The 24167-nt window shown below is 41.9% G+C and overlaps 1 protein-coding gene across 6 annotated transcripts in view; it reads right to left on the bottom strand.

Moving 5' to 3' along the window:
* scml2 (Scm polycomb group protein like 2) overlaps positions 1-24167 on the bottom strand; it is a 172658-nt gene that overhangs the window by 79363 nt on the left and 69128 nt on the right. For all 6 annotated transcript variants that reach the window (XM_041211751.1, XM_041211752.1, XM_041211747.1 and 3 more), the window contains exons 4-6: positions 13859-13929; positions 10570-10804; positions 378-466 (exon numbers count right to left, since the gene is read on the bottom strand). In XM_041211751.1, coding sequence (XP_041067685.1) covers positions 378-466; positions 10570-10804; positions 13859-13929 — 395 coding nt within the window. The remainder of the gene's footprint in view (positions 1-377; positions 467-10569; positions 10805-13858; positions 13930-24167) is intronic.

Below are 24167 nucleotides of genomic sequence, written 5' to 3'. Positions count from 1 at the left end.
GCAGCATCGCTTCAGTACTGCATAAAAATGTAGACCTCTAGTTACATGCTCAAGTCTGAAAGTCTTTAAACTGAAGCAGTTAGCTTTGGTGTTAAGGGTTTCCTTATTTAGTTTTTCAATGTTATGTGGTTCGTTTTGGTATCTTTTTTATTTAGATGGAATATTTTTATTTCCAGGAAAAAATTTACATGTAGTTTTGATTATACATGAAAGGAAATATCCCCCTACTTTATTTACATGGATGGGAAAACTTAGGACAGCACTATCTAACACTAAAATATGCTGCTTAATTATTTAAGGGGACATAATAAGGCATCAGGCATTATAATAAAATTCCAGCAGTTTTTGTTACATCCTTTTAAAAGGAGATTTCTTACCTTCTTAAATATGGATGCTGGGGCCATTTCTGCTCCATTTAGAGTTCTCAACAGAAACATTGGCCAGGATGAAGCATTCATTCTGAATCCTGTTCATTCATGCAAAACAAACATCAGTTATTCTTCAACAGTACCAAATACTGAAGTAAATGTCCATTCCAAGGAACACTTCATATGCTCAATATAGTGATGGGATTTTCTATACATTGGCATGCCAATGTATCTTTGGTAGGGCTGGAATTATACCTGTTACAAGGATGTACTCCTGACCGTGGCTAATTTTGCAGGGTTAGGATCAAGGCCATTTACACATTTAATGCCCGTGCCCGAGAGTCTGTCTGATGGGGTCTGTCAGGCCCTTTCAAAGCAATTTAGTTGGGGGCCTCTGTTATGACTGAAAATAGCTTTAAAAAAGACCATCTTTAAAAAATTTTGTCTTTGTACAATTATATTGCAATCAATTATAGAAACCAGGAGCAGGAGTAGGCCATTCCGCTCTTCGAGCCTGCTCCGCCATTCATTGTGATCATGGCTGATCATCCAACTCAATAGCCTGCTCCCGCTTTCTCCCCATTCTCTTTGATCCCTTTCGCCCCAAGAGCCATATCTAACTCCTTCTTGGAAACATACAACATTTCGGCCTCAACTACTTTCTGTGGTAACAAATTCCACAGGTTCACCACTCTCTGGGTGAAGAAATTTTTCCTCATCTCAGAGCTAAATGGCCTACCCTCAGACTGTGACCCCTGGTTCTGGACTCCCCCATCATCGGGAACATCCTCCCTGCATCTACCCTGTCTCGTCCTGTTAGAATTTTATAGGTTTCTATGAGATCCCCCCTCATCTTCTGAACTCCAGCTAATATAATCCTAACCAACTCAATCTCTCTTCATATGTCAGTCCTGCCATCCCAGGAATCAGTCTGGTAAACCTTTACTGCACTCCCTCTATAGCAAGTACATCCTTCCTCAGATAAGGAGACCAAAACTGCACACAATATTCCAGATGTGGCCTCACCAAGGCCCTGTACAATTGCAGCAAGACATCCCTGTTCCTGTATTCAAATCCTCTGGCTATGAAGGTCAACATACCATTTGCCTTCTTTACCGCTTGCAGCACCTGCATTCTTAGCTTCAGCGACTTCAGCGTACGAGGACACCCAGGTCTCGTGGCACATTCCCCTCTCTCAATTTATGGCCATTCAGATAATAATCTGCCTTCCAGTTTTTGCTACCAACATTAAACTGCATCTGCCATGCATTTGCCCACTCACTCAGCTTGTCCAAATCACACTGAAGCATCTCTGCATCCTCCTCACAGCTCATCCTCCCATCCAGCTTTATAAGCAGGTGAGAGGCTAAGAATCCTGTGGTAAGTAACTCACCTCCTGACTCCCCAAAGCCTGTCCACCATCTACAAGGCACTATTCAGGAATGTGATGGAATACACTCCACTTGCCTGGATGAGTGCAGCTCCAACAACACTCAAGAAGCTTGACACCATCCAGGACAAAGCAGCCCGCTTGATTGTCACCTGGTCCACAAATATTCACTCCCTCCATCACCAACACACAGTGGCAGCAGTATGTACCATCTACAAGATGCACTGCAGGAACTCACCAAGGCTCCTCAGGCAATAGCTTCCAAACCGACAACCACTATCATCTAGAAGGATGAGCAGACACATGGGAACACAATCAGCTGGAAGTTCTTCTCCATCCTGACTTGGAACTAATATCGCCGTTCCTTCACTGTCTCTAGGTCAAAACCCTGGAACCCCCCCCCCCCCTTAAGAGCACTGTGGGTGTGCTTACACCACATGAACCACAAGCAGTTCAAGAAGGCAGCTCATCACCACCTTCTCAAGGGCAATTAGTGATGGGCAATAAATGCTGACCCACATCCCATGAATGAATTTTTTAATAAAATTCACTAAGATCACGCTGATCTGGTTATGGCCTTAATTCTACTTTCCTACCTGTCCTCCAAAACACTTAACTCCCTTTCGATCAAAAATCTGTCTAACTTAGCCTTGAATGACCCAGCCTCCACTGCTCTCTGTGGAAGAGAATTCCAAAGACTGACGGACCTCAGAGAAGCAACTCCTTTTCATCATCTGAAGTGGGAGATCTCTTAATCTTAAACCATGCCCTCTAGTTCTAGATCCCCCCTAAGAGGGGAAACATCCTCCCAGCATCTATCCTGTAAAGATCACTCAGAATCTTAAATGTTTCAATAAGATCACCTCTCATTCTTCTAAATTCTAATGAGTATAGGTTCAACCTTTCCTCATAAGACAACCCTTCATATCCCAGGAATTGGCCTAGTGAACCTTCTCAGATACTGCTTCCAATACAAGGCTATCCCTCTAGTAAGGAGACCAAAACTGTACACTAATCCAGGTGCAGCCTCACCAATGCCTTGTACAGTTGTAGAAAGACTTCCCTACTTCTATAGTCCATACCCATTGAAATAAAGGTCAACATTCAATTTGCCTTCCTCATTTCTGGCTGCACCAGCATGCTAACATTTTCGTGATTCATGTACAAGGGCACCCATTTCCCTCTAGACAACAGCATTCTGCAGTCTCTCTCCAATTAAGTAATATCCTGCTTTTCTATTCTTACTGCCAAAATTGACCACCTCATGCTTTCCCACATTATACTGCTTCAGCTAAATGTTTGCTCACTCACTTAACCCAGATATATTTCTTCGCAGATTCTTTGTAGCCTCCTTACAACTTGCCTTCCTACATATCTTGTATCATTAGCAAATTTGGTTACGATACGGTCAGTCTCTTCATTCAAGTCATTCATATAGACTTGTAAATAGTTGGGGTCCCAGCACTGATTTCTGTGGCATTCCATTAGTTCCTGAAAATGAACCATTTAACCCAACTCTCTATTTCCTGTTAGTTAACCAATCCTCTATCCACATTACTGTTTCACCCAAAACGAGCTCTTTTCTTGTGTAGTAACCTTTTATGTGGCACCTTATCAAATGCCTTTGCAAATCTAAATATACTACAACTAGTGGTTTCCCTTTATCCACTCTGCTTGTTACATCCTCAAATAATGCTAATAAATTGGTCAAAAACAATTTCCGTTTCACAATACCATGCTGACTCTGCCTGGTTGTATTACGATTTTCTAAATGCCCTGCTACGGACTACCTCCTTAATAATTGATTCTAGTATATTCCTAATGTCAGATGTTAGGCTAACTGGCCTATAGTTTACTACTTTCTGTCTCCCACCTTTCTTGAATAGAGGTGTTACATTTGTGTTTTGCTAATCTGCCTGGACCTTTCCAGAATCTAGGGTATTTTAGAAGATTACAACCAATGGATCCACTATCTCTGTAGTGACTCCTTTAAGACCTAAGCTGAAGGCCATCAAGTCCAGGGGACTTATCGGCCTTTAATCCCATTCGTTTTTCCTAGTATTTTTTCCTCTAGCGGTCGCGATTGTTTTATGTTCCTCCCTCCCTTTTACCCCCTGCTTTTCTAAACTCTTGGGGTGCTTTTTGTGTCTTCCACTATGAAGGAGTATTTTGTATCTGTCTTCAAAGTCTCTACCATTTCCTGGTTTCCCAATATTAATTCTCCAGTCTCATCCTCTAAAGGACCCATGCTTACTTTAGTGACTCTCTTCCATTTTATATGTTCGTAGAAGCTTTTGCTGTCTGTTTTTATAATTCTTAGTTAGTTTTCTTGCACACTCCAAGGTCTCCCTTGTTTTTAGTTATCCTTCACTGGTTTCTAAAATTTTCCCAACCTTCTGGGCTACTACTAAACTTTACAGCATTGTACATATTTCGTTCAATTTGAAACCATCCTAACTTCCTTAGTTAGCCACAAATGGCTCATCCTTCTCATAGTCTTTCTTTCTTAAATATATTTTTATTGAGAGACCTTAAACATCTCCCGAAACGTCTGCCACTGCTTTCCCACCATCTTGCTTTTAACCATTCTACCTCAGCCAACACTGTTTTCATGCCTTGTAATTGTCTTTAAGTTTAAGACACCAGTTTCAGACCCAAATTTCTCACCCTCAAACTGAATGTGAAATTCTGTTATGTTATGATCGTTCCTATCTGGAGGATCCTTTACTATGAGGCCATTAATTAAATTTAATTAATTAATTGGTGAAGCATGGGGCTGTTCCCTTTGCAGAAGGTCAAAAGGAGATTTGATGGAGGTTTTCAAAATTATGAGAGGTCTGAATAGAGGAGATAGAGAGAAACTGTTCATATTGACAGAAGGATTGAGAACCAAAGAACAGCAATTAAAAGTGCCTTGCAACAAAACCAGAGGCACCATGAGAAAAGAACCTGTTTACACAGTAAGCAGTTAGGATAATGGAACGTACTGCTGGAGGGTGTGGTGGAGGCAGATTTAATTGTAACTTTCAAAAGGAATTGGATAATTATCTGAACATGAAAAAATTTGCAGGGATTCGGGCAAAAGGCAGAGGAGTGGGACTAGCTGAGTAGCTTTTTTTAAAATTCATTCATGGGGTGTGGGCTTCACTGGCTGGGCCAGCATTTATTGCCCATCCCTAGTTGCCCTTGAGGTGGTGGTGGTGAGCATCCATCGCAAACAGTTGCAGTCCATGTGGTGTGGGTACACCCACAGTGCTGTTAAGAAGGGGGACCCAAATACAGTGAAGGAACAGTGATATATTTCCAAATCAGGATGGTGAGTGTCCTGGAGGGGAACTTCCAGATGTTGGTGTTCCCATCAATCTGCTGCCCTTGTCCTTCTAGTTGGTAGTGGTCATGGATTTGGAAGCTGCTGTTGAAGGAGCCTTGGTGAATTCCTGCAGTGCATCTTGCAGATGGTACACAATGCTGCAACTGTGCACTGGCGGTGAAAGAAGTGAATGTTTGTGGATGTGGTGCCAATCAAGCGGCCTGCTTTGTCCTGGATGGTGTCAAGCTTCTTGAGTGTTGTGGGAGCTGCTCTCAACCAGGCAAATGGGGGGTATTCACTCCTGACTTGTGCCTTGGTGGACAGGCTTTGGGGGAGTCAGGAGGTGGGTTACTCATTGCATGATTCCTAGCCTTTGACCTGCTCTTGTTGCCACAGTATTTATATGGCTAGTCCAGTTCAGTTTCTGGTCAATGGTAACCCCCCCCACCACCCCCGGGATGTCTTTAGTGGGGGATTCAGTGATGGTAATGCCAGTTAACATCAAGGGGTGATGGTTGGATTCTCTCTTGTTGGAGATGGTTATTGCCTGATGCTTGTGTGGCACCAACATTACTTGCCACTTGTCATCCCAAGCCTGGACACTGTCCAGGTCTTGCTGCCTTTGAACATGGACTGCTTCAGTATCTGAGTCGTTGCAAGTGGTGCTGAACATCGTGCAATCATCAATGAACATCCCCGCTTCTGACTTTATGACAGAAGGATGGTCATTGATGAAGCAGCTGTGGATGGTTAGGCCTAGGACACTACCCTGAGGAAGTCCTGTGGTGATGTCCTGGAGCTGAGATGACTGACCTCCAACAGCCACAACCATCTTCCTTTGTGCTAGGTATGACTCCACCCAGTGGAGATTCTCTTTCCACCACCTCCAACACCACACCACACACACACACACCCCCCCCCCCCCCCCCCCCCCCACCAGTTCCCATTGACTCCAGTTTTGCTAGGGCCCCTTAATGCCACATTAAATGCGTCCTTGATGTCAAGCACAGTCACTCTCCCCTCACCTCGTGAGTTCAGTTCTTTTGTCCATGTTTGAACCAAGGCTGTAATGAGGTCAGGAGTGGGCCTGGCAGAACCCAAACTGCATGTCAGTGAGCAGGTTTTGCTAAGCAACTGCTGCTTTAATAGCACTGTTGATGACCCCTTCCATTACTTTACTAATGATCCAGAGTAGACTGATGGGACGGTAATTGGCTGGGTTGGATTTGTGCTGCTTTTTCTGTACAGGACATACCTGGGCAGTTTTCCACACAGCCAAGTAGATGTCAGTGTTGTAGCTGTTCTGGGACAACTTGGTTAAGGGTGTGGCAAGTTCTGGAGCAGTCTTCAGTACTATTGCTGGAATATGGTCAGGGCCCATAGCCTTTGCAATATTCAGTGCCTTCAGCCGTTTCTTGATATCACGTGGAGTGAATTGAATTGGCTGAAGACTGGCAACTGTAATGCCAGGGACCTCTGAAGGAGGCTGAGATGGATCATCCACACGGCACTTTTGGCTGAAGATTGTATCAAAAGCTTCAGCCTTATTTTTTGCAATGATATGCTGGGCTCCTCCATCATTGAGGATGGGGATATTTCTGGAGCCTCCTCCTCCTCCAATGAGTTGTTTAATTGTCTACAACCATTCACAACTGGGTGTGGCAGGACTGCAGAGCTTAGATCTGATCCATTGGTTGTGGGGTCGCTTTGCCCTGTCTATCACTTGCTGCTTATGCTGTTTGGCATGCAAGTAGTCCATTGTCATAGCTTCACCAGGTCTACAGAGAGTCAGCACAAATACTTTCATGAGAGTGAGCTGAAGAACAGCTCAAGGTCTTTTTGTTGAAAGAAGCTTTTTCTGTCACAGATGAATCCAGACAGAGTCTGTATGCTTGCCTTATCACATGTAACACAGCAAAAAAAATGAATCCCTTTCAAAAGCAAACTAACTTGAACAAAAATAGAAATTGTTACTAATACACAAATATTTCACGTCTGTAAAGAAAAAAGACAGATTATTGGTTTTGGGCTTAGGTTCTTAAAATCATTTCTGAAATATCAATCTACTTCTCTTTACAGATTTTTTTAATCAATGCACTCCCAACAATTGTCTGTGCTTTGATAGTTCTTCAAACAGAAAGCTGTCAAATTAAAACAGCAAGTGGAAATTTGAAGAAGCAACAGCTATAATGATTACCACTTTAAAAATTCCAGATACCTGGTCTTGCTACAATATACACAGAAGAAAAAAATAATCAGAAATGTTCTAACCAGAAACAGATCCTTGTTTCCAGCATTCTAACAAATAATTACAAAGTGGATCAGCTAACTGCTTTCTTGAATTTTTCCCAACCAATATTTTCATAGAAAGGTAAAAGCAAAAAACTGTGGATGTTGGAAATCCAAAACAAAAACAAAAATACCTGGAAAAACTCAGATCTGCCAGCATCTGCGGAGAGGAACACAGATAACGTTTCAAGTCCGAATGACCCTTCAACAGAACTAAGTAAAAATAGAAAAGAGGTGAAATATAAGCATTTCACATGCACTACCTTCAATTTTGTCTACTGCACTCGTGCTCCCAATGCGGTTTCCTCTACATTGGAGAGACCAAACGCAGACCAGGTGACCGCTTTGCAGAACACTTTCGGTCTGTCCGCAAACATTACGCACACCTCCCTGTCGCTTGCCATTTCAACACTCCACCTTGCTCTCATGTCCACATGTCCGACCTTGGCTTGCTGCATTGTTCCAGTGAAGCTCAACGCAAACTGGAGGAACAGCACCTCATCTTCCGACTAGGCACTTTACAGCCTTCCGGACTGAATATTGAGTTCAACAATTTTAGATCATGAACTCTCTTCTCCATCTCCACCCCCTTTCCGATTTCTCCCCCCCTTTTTTTTCCAATAATTTATATAGATTTTTCTTTTCCCACCTATTTCCATTATTTTTAAATGTATTTCTATCCATTGTTTTATCTCTACCTTTTAGCCTTTTTCGATTCCTTCACCCCACGCCACCCCCACTAGAGCTATCTGTACCTTGCTCGTCCTGCTTTCTACCCTTAATTAACACATTCCTTAGATAATATCACCACCTTCAACACCTCTTTGTCCTTTTGTCTGTGACATCTTTTGGATATCTCCACCTATCACTGGCCCTTTATCCAGCTCTACTTGACCCATCCCCCTTTAAATCAGCTTATATTTCACCTCTTTTCTATTTTTACTTAGTTCTGTTGAAGGGTCATTCGGACTCGAAACGTTAACTGTACTCCTCTCCGCAGATGCTGTCAGACCTGCTGAGTTTTTCCAGGTATTTTTGTTTTTTCATAGAAAGGTACTGGCTTTAACTCACAGCCGCTCTAAATGAAGTTGTGAATATAGAGAAATGAAAAGAGAGTAAAAAGGAGAATACGAAAGGGCCATTGGACCAATTAATTACGCTTCAGCCAAAATACAAATCTAACCTGGATTACTCATCCCCAATCCCCACTGGCATGACCTATTAATTCCATAATTTAAGAGGCATGACAAATCTTTTACTACTTTACCTGTAACAGAATAAAGCAAAATTGTTAATATCTCCAAAACTTTTAATTGCCCTTTTCAATAACTTCATTCAAAAACCTCAATGGAAATCTAATTCATATAGAGGGGCAACTGGTTAGAGTGGGTGCCTTGCTGTCAATTCAATTTGTTCATTTTACCAGTGGACGCAGAAACCAAGAAGGTCTTTGCAAAAATGTCAAGGCCTGGGAGCTTAAAGTAAGAGCTGGAGCACAGGTCCTCAAGGAAGCATCAAGCTGGCCCGTGTGAAAAAATGGGGACAAAGATCCTCGCGAATATGAGCAGCTCAATAAGTTGGCAAGAAGGGCTTACATGAGTTCTAGAGGCTCTGGGGCACTGGTGGCGAGGGGGTTGCTACTGCAAATGCTATTTGTATAAGCAGAGTAGTCAGCGGGTGCGTTAATAGGTAGAGCTCGCATTCTCATCTTTGTCATCGAAAAATTTATATTGAACTCAAAGCTAAATATGCTAAATATGATTTAAAACTGACATATTAATTTATCTGGAGGAACAGTACCTCATCTTCCGACTAGGCACTTTACAGCCTTCCGGACTGAATATTGAGTTCAACAACTTAAGATCATGAACTCTCCATCCCTACCCTCTTTCCGATCCCCCCCCTTTTTCCAATAATTTATATATATTTTTCTTTTCCCAACTATTTCCATTATTTTTAAATGTATTTCCATGTATTGTTTTATTTCTACCTTTTAGCCTATTTCAATCCCTTCCCCCCACCCCACCCCCACTAGGGCTATCTGTACCTTGCTCGTCCTGCTTCCTACCTTTAATGTCACCTATTAGCACATTTCTTAGCTAATATCACCACCGTCAACGCCTCTTTGTCCTTTTGTCTATGACATCTTTTGGTTATCTCCACCTATCACTGGCCCTCTATCCAGCTCTACCTGTCCCACCCCCCTTAAACCAGCTTATATTTCAGCTCTCTTCCATTTTTTCTTAGTTCTGTTGAAGAGTCATATGGACTCGAAACATTAATTGTATTCCTCTCCACAGATGCTGTCAGACTTGCTGAGTTTTTCCAGGTATTTTTATTTTTGTTTTTGTTTTGGATTTCCATCATCCGCAGTTTTTTGCTTTTATATTAATTTGCAATTTGGCAAACAGTTAGCACCATAAATTCGGTATAGGTGGCTATCTAGAATAGGCAGCGATGGTATAAAGTGGAGGAGACTTCATTTGCTATACTCTTTTAAGACTTGTAAATGCTCTATTCTTGTCCTCTAGTCATATGTTAATTGCCCAAGTTAGGTTGCTTACTTCACCCTTATTAACATTTTTTATTATTTTAAAGATCATGCCTTTCCCCCAATCTTCTGTTCCCCACAAAAAATAAATTTAGTTATTGGTGCCTTTAAGTTACATCATATACTGAAGCATTTTTTAAGCTGTGTTTCCTTTTTGGAGTAGACACACCAATAATTCTTGCCATATACTACAACTGGTCTCAACTTTTATTTATACAAAGACAGTGTAACTTGTGCTGATTTGTAAACTGATGCTCACCAGATGCACTCCAGTGCCCATTCTTATTAATAATTAATCACCCTGACTAGATGCTTTCAGTGTATCATGAATAATTACTTCCAGATCTTTTACAGCCTCTGCCAGGGAAGGCATTTTCAAGTTATCGATGTTTTGTTTAGAGCTCCCCATATCATACCATTTTGATGTTATTTGTTACTTCAATTTTGTCAAAAATCAGGATGTGTAAATACCTCAATATTTTTGGTTACATCCTGGTGATTTCCCTAACCCAAGTTCACAGGCCCACATAAAATAGAACCTTTTCAAATTTTTCACATATAGCGCTGGTACCTACATATGCATTGGGTGTTTTATTAAATATACATTTAACAGGTCTGAAAAGAATAGATCAATCTTTCAAGTAGAAGTTTTATATCTTACCAAGTGGAGGCTGCAGCATTCCACTGTTCTTCTCACAAGTCCCAATAGGTTGTATATCAGATGAATCAACCAATCGCCAAAAGTCGTTTTTGTTGTCACTCCCATCTAACCGTAACCGTAGCCTTGCTCCAGTTATTCCAACCACAGTAGCTATACAAATTGAGGTAACGTTTCTTGGGTCCTGAGCCTCAAGTTTCATGTCAATTTTGAACTCATTGGTGGGTGGAGTTCTGGGCTGGAAGTGAGTGCACAATGTAAATACACTTATTGAATTAAAAAATCCTTCTTAGCATAATAGTACTATAAGAAGCCACTATATACAAATTTCAAAGCCAGTTTTAACTGGAAATACACTTAAAGCAACTGCCCCACTGCAGAATGCCTGATTAAGGTCTAAGCCCTCAGATGGATTCACATCCAGGGGGTCTTCAAGAAGGTCTCAAGAGTCCCTAAACCAACTATAACTCTGGAGAAAAGTTTGTCCAAACGAAGTGCCAAATCCAGAACTGAAAATCAATCGCCAGGACGAGATGACTGATATACTGGCAGAAGACATCCGTAAGCCCCATATTTTTTTTAATATGTCCACCTCGATAGCTTTTGAGGATTGCCATCCAACTTCCTTGCATCTGAGCCAGTATAATTTGGTACCCCTTTGGCTTCTCTGGTCCAAACAGCACACCCAAAGCAGACAGTTGCAGGCCAGAGAATTATCAGTCGAGAAACTGTCCTCTGCTAAAAACTGTTGTCCCAATGCCCAGCAAAGCTGCGAGCACACAGACTCATTACTGCCTTCCCCAGATCAGCAAGCTGCTGCTGGTCTGGAGGAGATCTGAAGTTCTGACCCAGAGTTATTACCAAAAAATCAGCCCTAGTACAACTGGCCTGGCAGTCGGGTCACCATTTCACCCCCTTCTCTTGCTTGATCAGACTTATGCAGTCAAATAGCATAAGGAATTCCAATAAGCAACTCCCAGAGGAAATCAGACTCAGAACTTAAAACATGTCCAGCAGTGGCAATAATTAATCAGGGGCAACATGCAAGGGGAAATCATTAAGTAACTTTAGGCAGCACCCTTTTCCAGGAAGCCACTTGTTTAACCATTTCCCATTTCTGAAAATTATTTTTGGCTTTTGGATAACCATTTCCTCTCTTTCATTAATTTCCGCATGTTTTGGTTTATCACTTCCCCATTTTTTGGTTTGGACTTTCGACCAATCTGGATTTGGTCTCTGGAGGCAATTTCCACTTTCAATTAATGATTTCTGACCATTTATTAATTTTTGCAGCTTTTATTTTACTTTCTCATTACCCATTTCCCTTTGGACTTAATCTCTGAATTATTTTTGATATTTCAGTTGTTCAATTCACTACCATTTGTTTAACTAACTCCCTTTTCAGACTTGGTTTCTGCACACATTTTTTTGATTTTTCGCTTAATAGGTTTTCACTTTTTACTTATTTTTGTTGAGTAAAACTCCATGTCTTAGCATGACTGTTGCTCATTACCAGCAGCATGCTCCGCATTAAGTAAAACAAAAGTAATAAATATATGTTTAATTGTAAAACTAATTTTTAAGCAAAAAATAGTCCGTGTTACGGCAGTATCCATAAAATGTTTGTAACACAGAAAGGGGGCCACAGAAGCAAAATGTTTGTGAACACCTGCCTTACATAAGAACATAAGAAAAAGGAGTAGGAGTAGACTATACAGCCCATCGAAGCTGCTCTGCCATTCAATAGGATCATGACTGATCTTGGCTTCAACTTGATTTTAATTTACTGGAAGCTACATATATCAATACACAGGGTCCTGTTCTTTGCAGACAGAAAGAACATGTACACATATTGCAAATATTTCAGCTAAACAAAATAAGTGACAGCCGTCCACTGACCCATTCCTCAGGGCAATGCCTTGACCAATCAGGGTCAAGGTGCCTGGTTTAAATTTTAAACAATGCTGGCGGTTAATTATCAGTCACAATCAACTGGTGCATTCTCCATGGCAACCCTTTGCCCAATCAGAGTCCACTTGCTAACCAACCAACATTCTTTTATACTATAGAAATTGTTGTTCTCGTTTCTTGGTACTCTTGCGAAGAGTCCTAAGTACAAGATGAAAAGCTTCGACATGTCTCTTTTTTTTTTGAGCAATGATAAAAGTGTGACCTTTATTCTTCAGTCATCCGCAGCAATACTGTATAGAGTAGCACAGCACAGGCAGCCATTCAACCCATTGATACAGTGTTGGTGCTCTTGAAGAGCAACCCAGTTAATACCAATGAATTTATACAGATATATAATACATATATAAAATGCGCTACACTGCAAGCCCAACTGACAATCTTAGATTGGTTGTCAGCGTAATTCTTAGCAGAGAGGATTATTTAGCAAATGTTGTCCAATCACGGAATCTCATCTAATTTTGGACACTGTTTTGAGTTTGCAAGCACAGGTTGGTTGGATATGGTCTGTACTTTACCCGTTGCGAACAGCGACAGGGACATGCAGTTTGATATGATCCACCTATCTTAGGGATGTACTGCCTACATACCTAGCATCACACTGGCACTGAAATTCATATATCACATTACTCATTTGTGCGATAGGCCAAACGTCTTTTTGGCCTGTTAGTGGTGAATACCACTTGTGTTGCTACTGCATAGTAGCAACATGAAACAGCTAGCTTCACCTGTTGCTCAAATTTTTGAGATACCTTGTCCTTCCAGAGTAATCTGAGGTAGACTGGGCGCTTTTCAGGGCTGAAAGTGATGGCCTTAGGCCCGGTCGTGAGTTTGCATGAATTTGGCTACAATACAGTCAGTCAGTCTCTTTACTGAAATCATCAATGTAGATCATAAAGAGTCGAGGCCCCCAGCAACAATCCCTGTAGCACTCCATTAGTTACAGTTTGCCAACCTGAAAATGACCCATTTATCCTAACTCTCAAAGCAAACTCAGAACTTCATACTGTGGGGGAAGAAAGATTACATATGCCGGTGCTGCCTAGGAAGTTTCTGGCACAATTGCTATCGTCGAAGTTATCAAAAAGACATTATATGGTATCCCTAGGATGTGTTCCTGGCCTGGCTCTATTCCAGTGATCTGTCAATAAAGACGCATGGAGTGAAATCAGTTCGGCTCAAATACTCAGCAGTACTATTCTTGTCATTCAAACCAACCATGACTTTGTTCCCTAATACTATGCACAGGGCCATCAGAAACTTGTTACAATGGAATCGAGGAAAACAGTATGCAGTTCCAAATTCAGTTTCTGTGGTTACATACCTGTTTAAAACAATGTGAAGGAGCAGGGACTTCTCCATTTTCTTTCAAGTAATCATCCCAATTAAAATGTTCTGTAATCAGTAAAAACAATTTAACAAGTCATTTAATGGAGCCATTTCACAGCCTGTAATTGTACTTGTGGTCAAGTGAAATCCATACAAATGATAAAGGAACATTTATACAAGTTCTGCTTTATGTGGTTTTGGTTGTGACTTATACCACATTCACAGCAAAAGCAAATCAAATCCCATACTTGGCTTAAGTTGTTTCAAATATATCACACTGAAGATTCACACTTTAAATTTGGACTTAAAGGCCCTTCCTGAATCTCAGGATATTAAGCAGGGCTATGTACAAAAATTCAATAAACTAAGTGGTTATTAGTGACCGTGTACACAGTGATAGGTCAAAATTGCGTTTATTGTGTAGGACAGGAAAGAAAGAGAAAGTGGAATGTCCAAGATAGCACACATATTGAGATTTATTATTTACATTCATTCAAATTAATTATTCTCTGTCCCAACTCAATGAAATGTTGCTTTGCTCAAAAGTAAAAACAAGTGAAGCCAAACAGTCCATGCAAGTTTAAAAGAAAGTTTTTAAGTAAATGAAGACGACAACAAAAAATATTCAAGAGAACAAACCAGTGGTCTATACAGAGCAGCAGTAATAAGTGGCATTAACGAGCATTTACCAGTTCCACTAGTTTTAGGCTCAGTGGCTCCTTTTCAACAGCAATTTCAAAAAGACAAATTCATCAGCAACAAATGTCAATAGGTGCATTACACACCAAACACTGCATCTCCAATGTGTCCAATTATGCAGAGAAAAAACTGGGATAAACTTCAACCTGACAAATAGTTAAGTCAAGCATCCATCTTTTCACTAGATTCTGTGACCCTTATTGTGGAAGAGTAAGCACGTCAAACTGGCTTAGAGAGAAACATGCTCGGATGGGTAGTTTCAAACAATATTCCAAGTTAGTTCTTTGCTGGGATGTAGCTGAGACTTCTCAGAATCAGCTATTAAATTCTGGACAAATAAATGCCTGTTGCAAAGCTCTGAAATATATACCAAACAACTTCGAGAAGTCAATCAAGATTCAGATATAGAGAAACTACATCCTGAGATGCACCTAAGTATTTAGGTAGTCTATGAAAACTCTGGGTGCTAAGAGGTCAATTCTTTGTACTGGTAGTTGTGAAATTGGAACTGAGATTTGAACTGGTAGCTGTGAAATTGGAACTGAGAAACCACCTGTGATGCTTCCAAATGATGATCTGGGTGAATTATATTTTAGCTCTAGAGCTACAAGTCAATCTCATGAATAGGACGGGAGGATAGATAACATTCTATGTTGTGATTTTCCAAGTTCATGCTTAGTTGTCAAATCTGCAATGTGGATCCTGTACAAGGGCCCCTATAATTCCCAAAGGACACAAACACCTGTAATTGTGGGCTGTAAGGAAATTGAGAGATTTTATAACATGCAATACAAGTTGCTGCAGGCAGTCTGAGAATTTGAGGAAGTTCAATTCCAGGATCAGGGATGAACATGTTTAAGGTTTTGAGTGAACTACACATAGGAAATGGGGGATGGAGCTAACCCTCTAATTTCCTTTCAGCTCAGAGATTAACCAGTGGACTTGTCAACAAATCCACCATTCCCATTAAAATACCTGGATTCTCAGCAGTCATCCCATGCTGGCATCAAATGAATCAGGTCATCCCAATGGTAACAGTTGTTTGTAGGAGCTCAAGTCAGATAGCAAATTACCTGTTGTACCCTGTGATTGTGGAACATTTCTTTGATGCTTGGTTCATACACATATGATTTCATTTTGTTTCAGCGGCTACAGATTATGATGAAGAATAATTTTAAATCTATGCAAATGCACGGCTTCAATGCAACCGACGTCCAAAATGCTTTGTGGGAAAATGGTTGAAAATCCGGAAACATATTACTCAGTTTAAAGGTTATTTTTACTCCTCAAATTATGTGCACCCTCCACAAAATGAAGTATGACCAAATTTGACACTTTTGGGTAAACTTTGTGCTAAACATAAAACTAAAAATTGCCATTACAAAGCAAATCAGCAGCTCTACATGTAACTTCCTTTTGTTGTCTTACAAAATCCCAGGATACATTCATTTTGGCCCGAAACAAAAATGCAATCATTTATTACAAATGTGGCTTAATCAGTTTTCATGGATTTATCTTGAGGGCTTGTGGTTTATTTGACAGACACGCAATGGTAAAGAATGGGTGGAACTCTGGTCTATTGGAGGTGCACACAAATAATGAAGCTCCTACATGGGGATCGATCTTCAACCTGCATCTGCCACACAAAACTACACAATTAGAAAGGGAGGTTCTTGTGTTGAAGCTATAATATCCCAACAGTGATCTGCCAGTAGTATTGTGTGCTGCAGTTAAAACTAAACTGTATTCAGAAAGTATATGATGTTTACATCATGTGAGGACCCAAGGCAAGACTACCACATCACAGGAAGCAATTAATTATAAAGAGTGTCTAAATCACTTTGTAGTAAACATAAAATGACTCAAGACACTCCAAGCAGCAACAAAGGGGACACCACATTTGAATTCTGACATGTGAGTTCGTGGATAAAATGATGGAACAATTTCTTAGTCAAATTAAATTGGAAAATGGTCTTGGCTGAAAATTCCATTCGAGTCCACTGGCCTATCAAATTGCTAAATGGAATCAGAGATGTGCCACAAAACAGATCTGCAGTTCATTAACTCACAAACTATTTCTAATTAGTATATAGTTTAAGAAACTATAATGTACAAAGTGTTTCAAAACGTAGGTATGATTGGTTACTTGTGAAGCACCAGTTTAAGATCCCAAACGAAGTTCAGTGAGGGCTGAAGTGGGTAGAATTTCCAATTAATTTACACACACTTGTAATGATTCAAATGCAAAGGGATCACATAAAAGTCATAACCACAACATTAATCTGATTAGAATGAAGTTTTAAATAAATGCATTTCTTCACTCAAAGGTTCGGAAATCTTCAGAATTCTCTACCCCAGGGGGCAGTAGATGCTCCATTATTGAATATCCTTCTCCTCTTCCTGAGGCAGTCCCTCAGGATTGAAAATGACTTGCTCCACTCTGGTTCTGTGGGTTTTGAGATGGTTAAGTCCAATGCATGATTTACAATCTGTCACAGCAGATGGCGCTTGGAGAGTTGGGTGCATGAGTTGTGGGAAGTTTTGTGTGCTCTCGCTGATGCCTTGACTTTGCCTCTGCATGTTCCCAACAAAGTTTCACAATTTTTAAAAAATTCTTTCATGGGATGCGGGCATAGCTGGCATTTTCCAAGTTGTGCAACCACAACTACAGTCCTGCTAGGAAGGGAGTTCCAAGCTTTTGATCCAGCGACAGTGAAGGAATGGCGATATAGTTCCAAGTCAGGATGATGTGGCTTGGAGGAGACCTTCCAGGTGGTGGTGGTGGACCCAGGCTTCTGCTGCCTGGCCCTTGTAGGTGATACAAGTCGCAGGTTTGGAAAATGCTGTCGAAGGAGCTTTGATGAGTTGCTGCAGGGCACCTTATACACAGGTGTGCCACAGCGAAACAGTGGTGGGGGGAGTGAATGGTTAAGTTGGTAGATTGGGTGCCAATCAAGCGCACCGCTTTGTCCTGGATGGTGTTGAGCTTATTGAGTGTTGTTGGAGCCGCACTCACCCAGGCAAATGGAGGGTATACCATTACACTCCTGACTAATGCCTTATAGTTGGTGGACAAGCTTTGAGGAGCCAGGTGGTGAGTTTCTCACCACAGAATTCCCAGCCTCGGACCTGCTTTTGTGGCCACAGTATTTATATGGCTAGTCCAGTTCAGTTTCTGGTCAATGGGAACTCCATGTGAGACAGCAATGGTAATGCTGTTGAATGTCAAGGAGAGGTGATTAGATTCTCTCTTGTTGGAGATGATCAGCTTCTGGCACTTGTTTGGCATGAATGTTACTTGGCACTCATCAGCTCAAGCCTGAATGTTGTCCAGGTCTTGCTGCAAATGGACACAGGCTGCTTCAGTACCTGAGGAGCTACGAATGGTGCATAACATTATGCAGTCATCAGCGACCATCACAACTTATGGCCTTATGGTCACTGATAAAGCAGCTGAAGATGGCTGGGCCTCAGGGACTATCCTGAGAAATTCATTTCAGGGATATCCTGGGGCTGAGATAATGGGCATTAACAATCACAACCATCTTCCTTTATGCTAGGTATGACTTCACAGAATCACAGTGCAAAAGAGGCACTTCGGCCCTTCAAGTCTTCACTGACATTGTAAGAAACACCTGACCTACCTACCTAATGCCATTTACTAGCACTTGGCCCATAGCCTTGAACGTTATGTCGTGCCAAGCGCTCATCCAGGCCTCCACCACCCTGCCAGGCAGTACATTCCAGACGGTCAACACCCGCTGGGTAAAAAGTTTTTCCTCACATTCTCCTTAAACCTCCTGCCCCTCACCTTGAACTTATTCCCCCTTGTGACTGACCCTTCAACTAAGGGGAACAGCTGCTCCCTATCCAGACGGTCAACACCCGCTGGGTAAAAAGATTTTCCTCACATTCTCCCTAAACCTCCTGCCCCTTACCTTGAACTTATTCCCCCTTGTGACTGACCCTTCAACTAAGGGGAACAGCTGCTCCCTATCCACCCTGTCCATGCCCCTCATAAACTTGTACACCTCGATCAGGTCGCCCCTCAGTCTTCTCTGCTCCAACGAAAACAACCAAGTCTATCCAACCTCTCTTCATAACTTAAATGTTTCACCCCAGGAAAAATCTTGGTGAATCTCCTCTGCACCCCCTCCAGTGCAATCACATCCTTCCTGTAATGTGGCGACCAGAACTGCACGCAGTACTCCAGCTGCAGTCTCACCAAGGTTCTATACAACTCCAGCATGACCTCCCTACTTTTGTAATCTATGTCTCGATTGATAAAGGCAAGTGTCCCATATGCCTTTTTCACCACCCCACTAACATGTCCCTCTGCCTTCAGAGATCTATGGACACACATGCCAAGGTCCCTTTGTGCCTCAGAACTTCCTAGTGCCATGCCGTTCATTGAATACTTCTTTGTCAAATTACTCCTTCCAAAGTATATCACCTCTCACTTTTCAGGGTTAAATTCTATCTGCCATCTTCAATCAATGGAGAGTTTTCCCCAATTCCCATTAACTTCAAGGTTGCCAGGACTCTTTAGATGCCCTCAGTCAAATGCTGCCTTGACGTCAAGGGCAGTCACTTTCACCTCCACTGGAGTTCAGCTCTCTTGTCCATGTTTGTACCAAGAATGTAATGAGCTCAGGAGCCGAGCCACCGTGGCAGAACCCAAACTGAGCATCAAGGAGGTTATTGCTGTGTAAGTGCAGCTTGATAGATGTCGAAAGTTCCATCACTTTGCTGTTGAGAGAGGAGGCTGATGGGGTGGTAAGTGGTCGGATTGGATTTGTTCTGCTTTTTGTGGGCAGGACCGTACCTGGGCAATTTTCCACACTGGGTGTATGCCAGTGCTGTGGTTGTACTGAAACAGCTTGGCTAGGGAGGGCAGGTAGTTCTGGAGCAGAAGTCTTCAGTGCTATTGCCAGGGCCCATAGCCTTTGCAGTACCCACTGCCTTCAGCTGTTTCTTGATATCACATGTAGTGAATTGAATTGGCTGAAGATTGTCATCTGTAATGCTGGGGAATCTCAGGAGGAGGCTGAGATAGATCATCTACTCAGCACTTCTGGCTGAATATGGTTGCAAATGCTTCAACCTTGTCTTTTGCACTGATGTGCTGGGCTCCCCCATCATCGAGGATGGGGAGATTAGTGGAATCTCCTCCTCCTGTTCGTTTTTTAATTGCTCGCCACATTCACAACTGGATATGCAGGAGTGCAGCGCTTTGATCTGATTAGCTGGTTATGGGATCGTTTAGCTCTATCAATCGCATGCTGCTTCCACTGTTTGATATGTAAGTAGTCCTGCGTTGTTGCTTCCCCACGTTGACACCTCATTTCTAGGTATACCAGGTGCTGAACCCTGGTTCAATGAGTGCAGGAGGGCATGCCACTCTGTCTAAAGTCTTCACATCGTTCCTAAAGTGTGGTGCCCAGAACTGGATGCAGTACTCCAGCTCAGATCTAGCTAGTGCATTATACAAATTCAACATAACCTCCTTGCTCTTGTACTCTATGCCTCTATTAATAAGCCTGGGATACTGTATACTTTTGTTAAGCACATTCTCAACCTGTCCTAACACTTTAAATGACTTATGCACATATACACCCTCTGCTCTTGCATCCCCTTCAGGGTTGTATCCTTTATTTTATGTTGTCTCTCCCTGTTTGTCATACCAAAATAAATCACTTCACATTTCTCTACATTGAACTTCGCTTGTCCACCCATTCCACCAACTTGTTTATGACTTATTGAAGTTCCACACTATCAGCTTCACTGTTCACAATGCTTCCAAATTTCAAAGTGGTGTGCCGTACACCAAGGTCTAAGTCATTGATGTATATCAAGGGCAGGAGAGCAGTCGCTTTGAAAGTCTGGTGTCAGGCATATGAACAACCTGTCCTATCCAGCAGAACTGGTTTTGGGTGATTAGTGCCTTGATGTTGGGCAAGTTGGCAAGGGAGAAAATGCTGCTTTTGGACCACCTTTCTTGCCAAGTGATTTGGAGAATCTTGCGAAGGCACCACTGCTTGTATTTCTCCAGTGCTTTGAGATGCTTGCTGTAGGCTAAGTCTCCGAGGCATATATTTACACCTTTGTAACATCTCCCAATTTAGCCCCTGCCTCAGTTCATCTGCTGCTAACACCCTCATCCATAACTGTTACTTCTAGACTTGATTATCCAACACACTTAAAGGCTGGGCTCCCATGTTATCTCCTCTGTAAACCTGAAGTCATGCAAAACTCTGCTGCCTATCTCCTAACTCACAGCAAGTCCCATTCACCCACCACCCCTGCTTGCTGACCTTTACTGGAGCCTGGTTATTCAACGCCTCAATTTTAAATTTCCCATCCTTGTATTCAAATCCACCCATGGCCTCACCCCTCCATAATGTAATTGCTCTTACCCCACAGCCCTCAGAGATATCTACACATCTCCAATTCTGGCCTCTTGAGCATCCCTGATTTTATTCGCTCCATCATTCACAGCTTTACCTTCAGCTATCAAGGTATTAAGTTCTGGCATTCCCTCCTTAAGCCTCATCTCTCTAGTTCACTTTCCTCCTTTAAAACACTACTTCAAAGCTTCTTAGGGCAAGATTTTAGTCATCTTCCCTAAAATCACCTGATGTGGCAGTGTCCAATGTTGTTTAATAAAGCTCCAAGTGCTTTGGGGTGTTTTATTAAGTTATAAGTTCAGCACAGCACTGAACAAACATTGCACTGTTAGGTTTGCCGTGCTTCAGATCCAAGGCCCACTCTGCCCTCTCAGGAGGCTGTAAAAGATCCCACGACAATGTCTATTGAAAAATAGGTGAGCTCTCTCCTTGGTGATGAGTCACTCAATGAACACAGAATCACAGTACAGAAGAGGCCCTTCGGCCCATCAGGTCTGACACGTGAGAAACACCTGACCTACCTACTTAATCCCATTTACCAGCACTTGTCCCATAGCTTTGAATGTTATGTTGTGCCAAGTGCTCATCCAGGTACTTTTTAAAGGATGTGAGGCAACCCGCCTCCACCACCATGCCAGGCAGTGCATTCCAGACGGTCATCACGCTCTGGGTAAAAAAGTTTTTCCTCACATTCCCCCCTAAACCTCCTGCCCCTCACCTTGAACTTATTCCCCCTTGTCACTGACCCTTCAACTAAGGGGAACAGCTGCTCCCTGTCCATGCCCCTCATAATCTTGTACACCTCGATCAGGTCACCCCCTCAATCTTCTCTGCTCCAACGAAAACAACCCAAGTCTATCCAACCTCTCTTCATAACTTAAATGTCTCATCCCAGGAAAAATCCTGGTGAATCTCCTCTGCACCCCCTGCAGAACTGCACACAGTGCTCCAACTATGGCCTCACCAAAGTTCTATACAACTGCATCATGACCTCCCTGCTTTTGTAATCTATGCCTCGATTGATAAAGGCAAGTGTCCCATTTGCCTTTTTCAACCACCCCACTAACATGCCCCTCTGCCTTCAGAGATCTATGGACACACACGCCAAGGTACCTTTGTTCCTCAGAACTTCCTAGTGCCATGCTGTTCATTGAATACTTCCTTGTCAAATTACTCCTTCCAAAGTGTATCATCTCACACTTTTCAGGGTTAAATTCCATCTGCCAATTATTTGACCATCCCGTCTATATCTTTCTGTAGCTCCAAGACATTTAATCTCACTGTTAACCACCCACCCAATCTTTGTGTCATCAAAACAGATTGTTTCACTTTGTTTATGGGACAATGCCATGGGTAGCTTGTGATAGTGTAGGGCATATGGCAGCCAGTGATTACACATCAAGGCTGTAAGATACTTGGGATATCGTGAGGTCATAAAGGGCACTATATAAATGCAGGTTTGCTCTTTATTTCTTTAAGAACATAAGTTTCCTTGGTTCAGGATGTCAATGCTTGCACTTGCTGCACAGTAGAGCAGGGTCTCTGGATCTAGTTTGTGGCTGGGCAGAACCTTTGATGCCATCACAACTTTATTCCCTGAATAAATATAGTTCACAAAATTAATTAACATAGGCCGTGGGATCCAATCCATGCATAGAATCCCAGGTTTTTCATGTAGCTAATCTGCTTTGGCATTGCCACAATGGGAAGTCCACCTCAATAGAAAATAACAAGGTGGTCCAAAGTTGTAGCACCTAGGTACTATTTCAAATAAGCTCAACCCAGAAAATAAATCAAACCATAAACTAGGAAATCTGCCTTCCCAACCTGCGACACCATTCCAGGCCATAACAGAACAGTACCTCATAGTCCAGTCTGAGGTTGTGATCCTGCCACTATTCCCTTCCTCTCCAATTGGCCAAGGTTCATCTGTGGTTCTATGTCTGAATAGGTGCGAGAAACAATGTTGTCCTCGTTCGATGTCCACAGATACAGGCTTCCAATAGTCCCAAATAAATGTCAACTGATTTTATCTAGTGATACAGTAGGGATGCTAGAATTAGCAGTGGGTCAGTTGGTAGCACTATCACCTCAGAGTTGGAAGGCTATGGGTTCAAGTCCCACTCCACATCTTGAGCATAAAAATGAAACTGACATTCCCATGCAGTACTAAGTGAGTGCAGCTCTGTGAGATGTGTTGCCAAGGCCCCATCTGTTCTCTCAGGTAGAAGTAAAAGATCCCGCATCACTATTTCCAAGAGCAAGCTTGATGCCCTGGCCAATATTTAATCCTCAATCAATATCACAAAACCAGATTACACAGTCATAATGAACCACTGTTTGTGAAAGCTTGCTGTGCACAAATTAGCTATGTTTTTCCAAATCACAACAGTGACTACACTTGGATGTTTCAAAGCATTTTACAGTCAATGATCATGAAAGGGGCTATAGAAATCAAGTTTTTTTTTTAAAACAATTGCCCTCCGCACTCTTATACTAAAATCTAGCCAGTGACCACCTCTTGATCATTAACCAGTGGCGTCTGTTGGAAATATATGCTAAATAAGGCCGGGACCAGTATTAATTTTAGTTGTGGCAATGAACAGCCCAGTTAGAGGAAATAAATGGTGACCAGTCTATGCAACATAAGTCAAAAAGTTGAGCACTTAACATGTACATAGCAGCACAGCCTAAGGAATTTACTTTTGCCAATTTATCAAGCTCCTTGTATTCTTCTTGCCTTATCACAATTCCAGCATTCACACACTGTCGCCACCTTCTGCACAGTGAAAGGACCATAAGTTCACACTGCATTGGCAAGCATTTTCACTGCACAAGAGCAAAAATAATAACAAGTTACACCACTGGAGGGCACCAGTGCTCTATTTACTACTTCTATATCATCTTACAGAAAATCTTAACCATTCAAAATCTCAGGGGCAAAACAATTGCACTCCAAAATTTGACAACTGAACCAATTTTTGCCAAAAATCAATTTAAAAATAGCATCCAATGTTTTAAACTAGACTTTAATGTACTTTAACACCAACTTACATTCAATAAAGAATAATGGCTCTTGACAGATATGAAATCAGGCTAAAATGGGCCCTTAGCTAGGGATATTAGGTGTGACCAAAAGCTTGGTCAAAAAGTTGGTGTAATGAAAGGGTTCTTTTTATATTAAATTCTTGGAATTAA

The sequence above is a fragment of the Carcharodon carcharias genome, chromosome 18 (genome assembly GCF_017639515.1).
Source record: "Carcharodon carcharias isolate sCarCar2 chromosome 18, sCarCar2.pri, whole genome shotgun sequence".
NCBI classification, from domain to species: Eukaryota; Metazoa; Chordata; class Chondrichthyes; order Lamniformes; family Lamnidae; genus Carcharodon; species Carcharodon carcharias.
The sequence above is the reverse complement of the archived record's forward strand: the minus strand, read 5'-3'. Positions and strand labels throughout refer to the sequence as shown.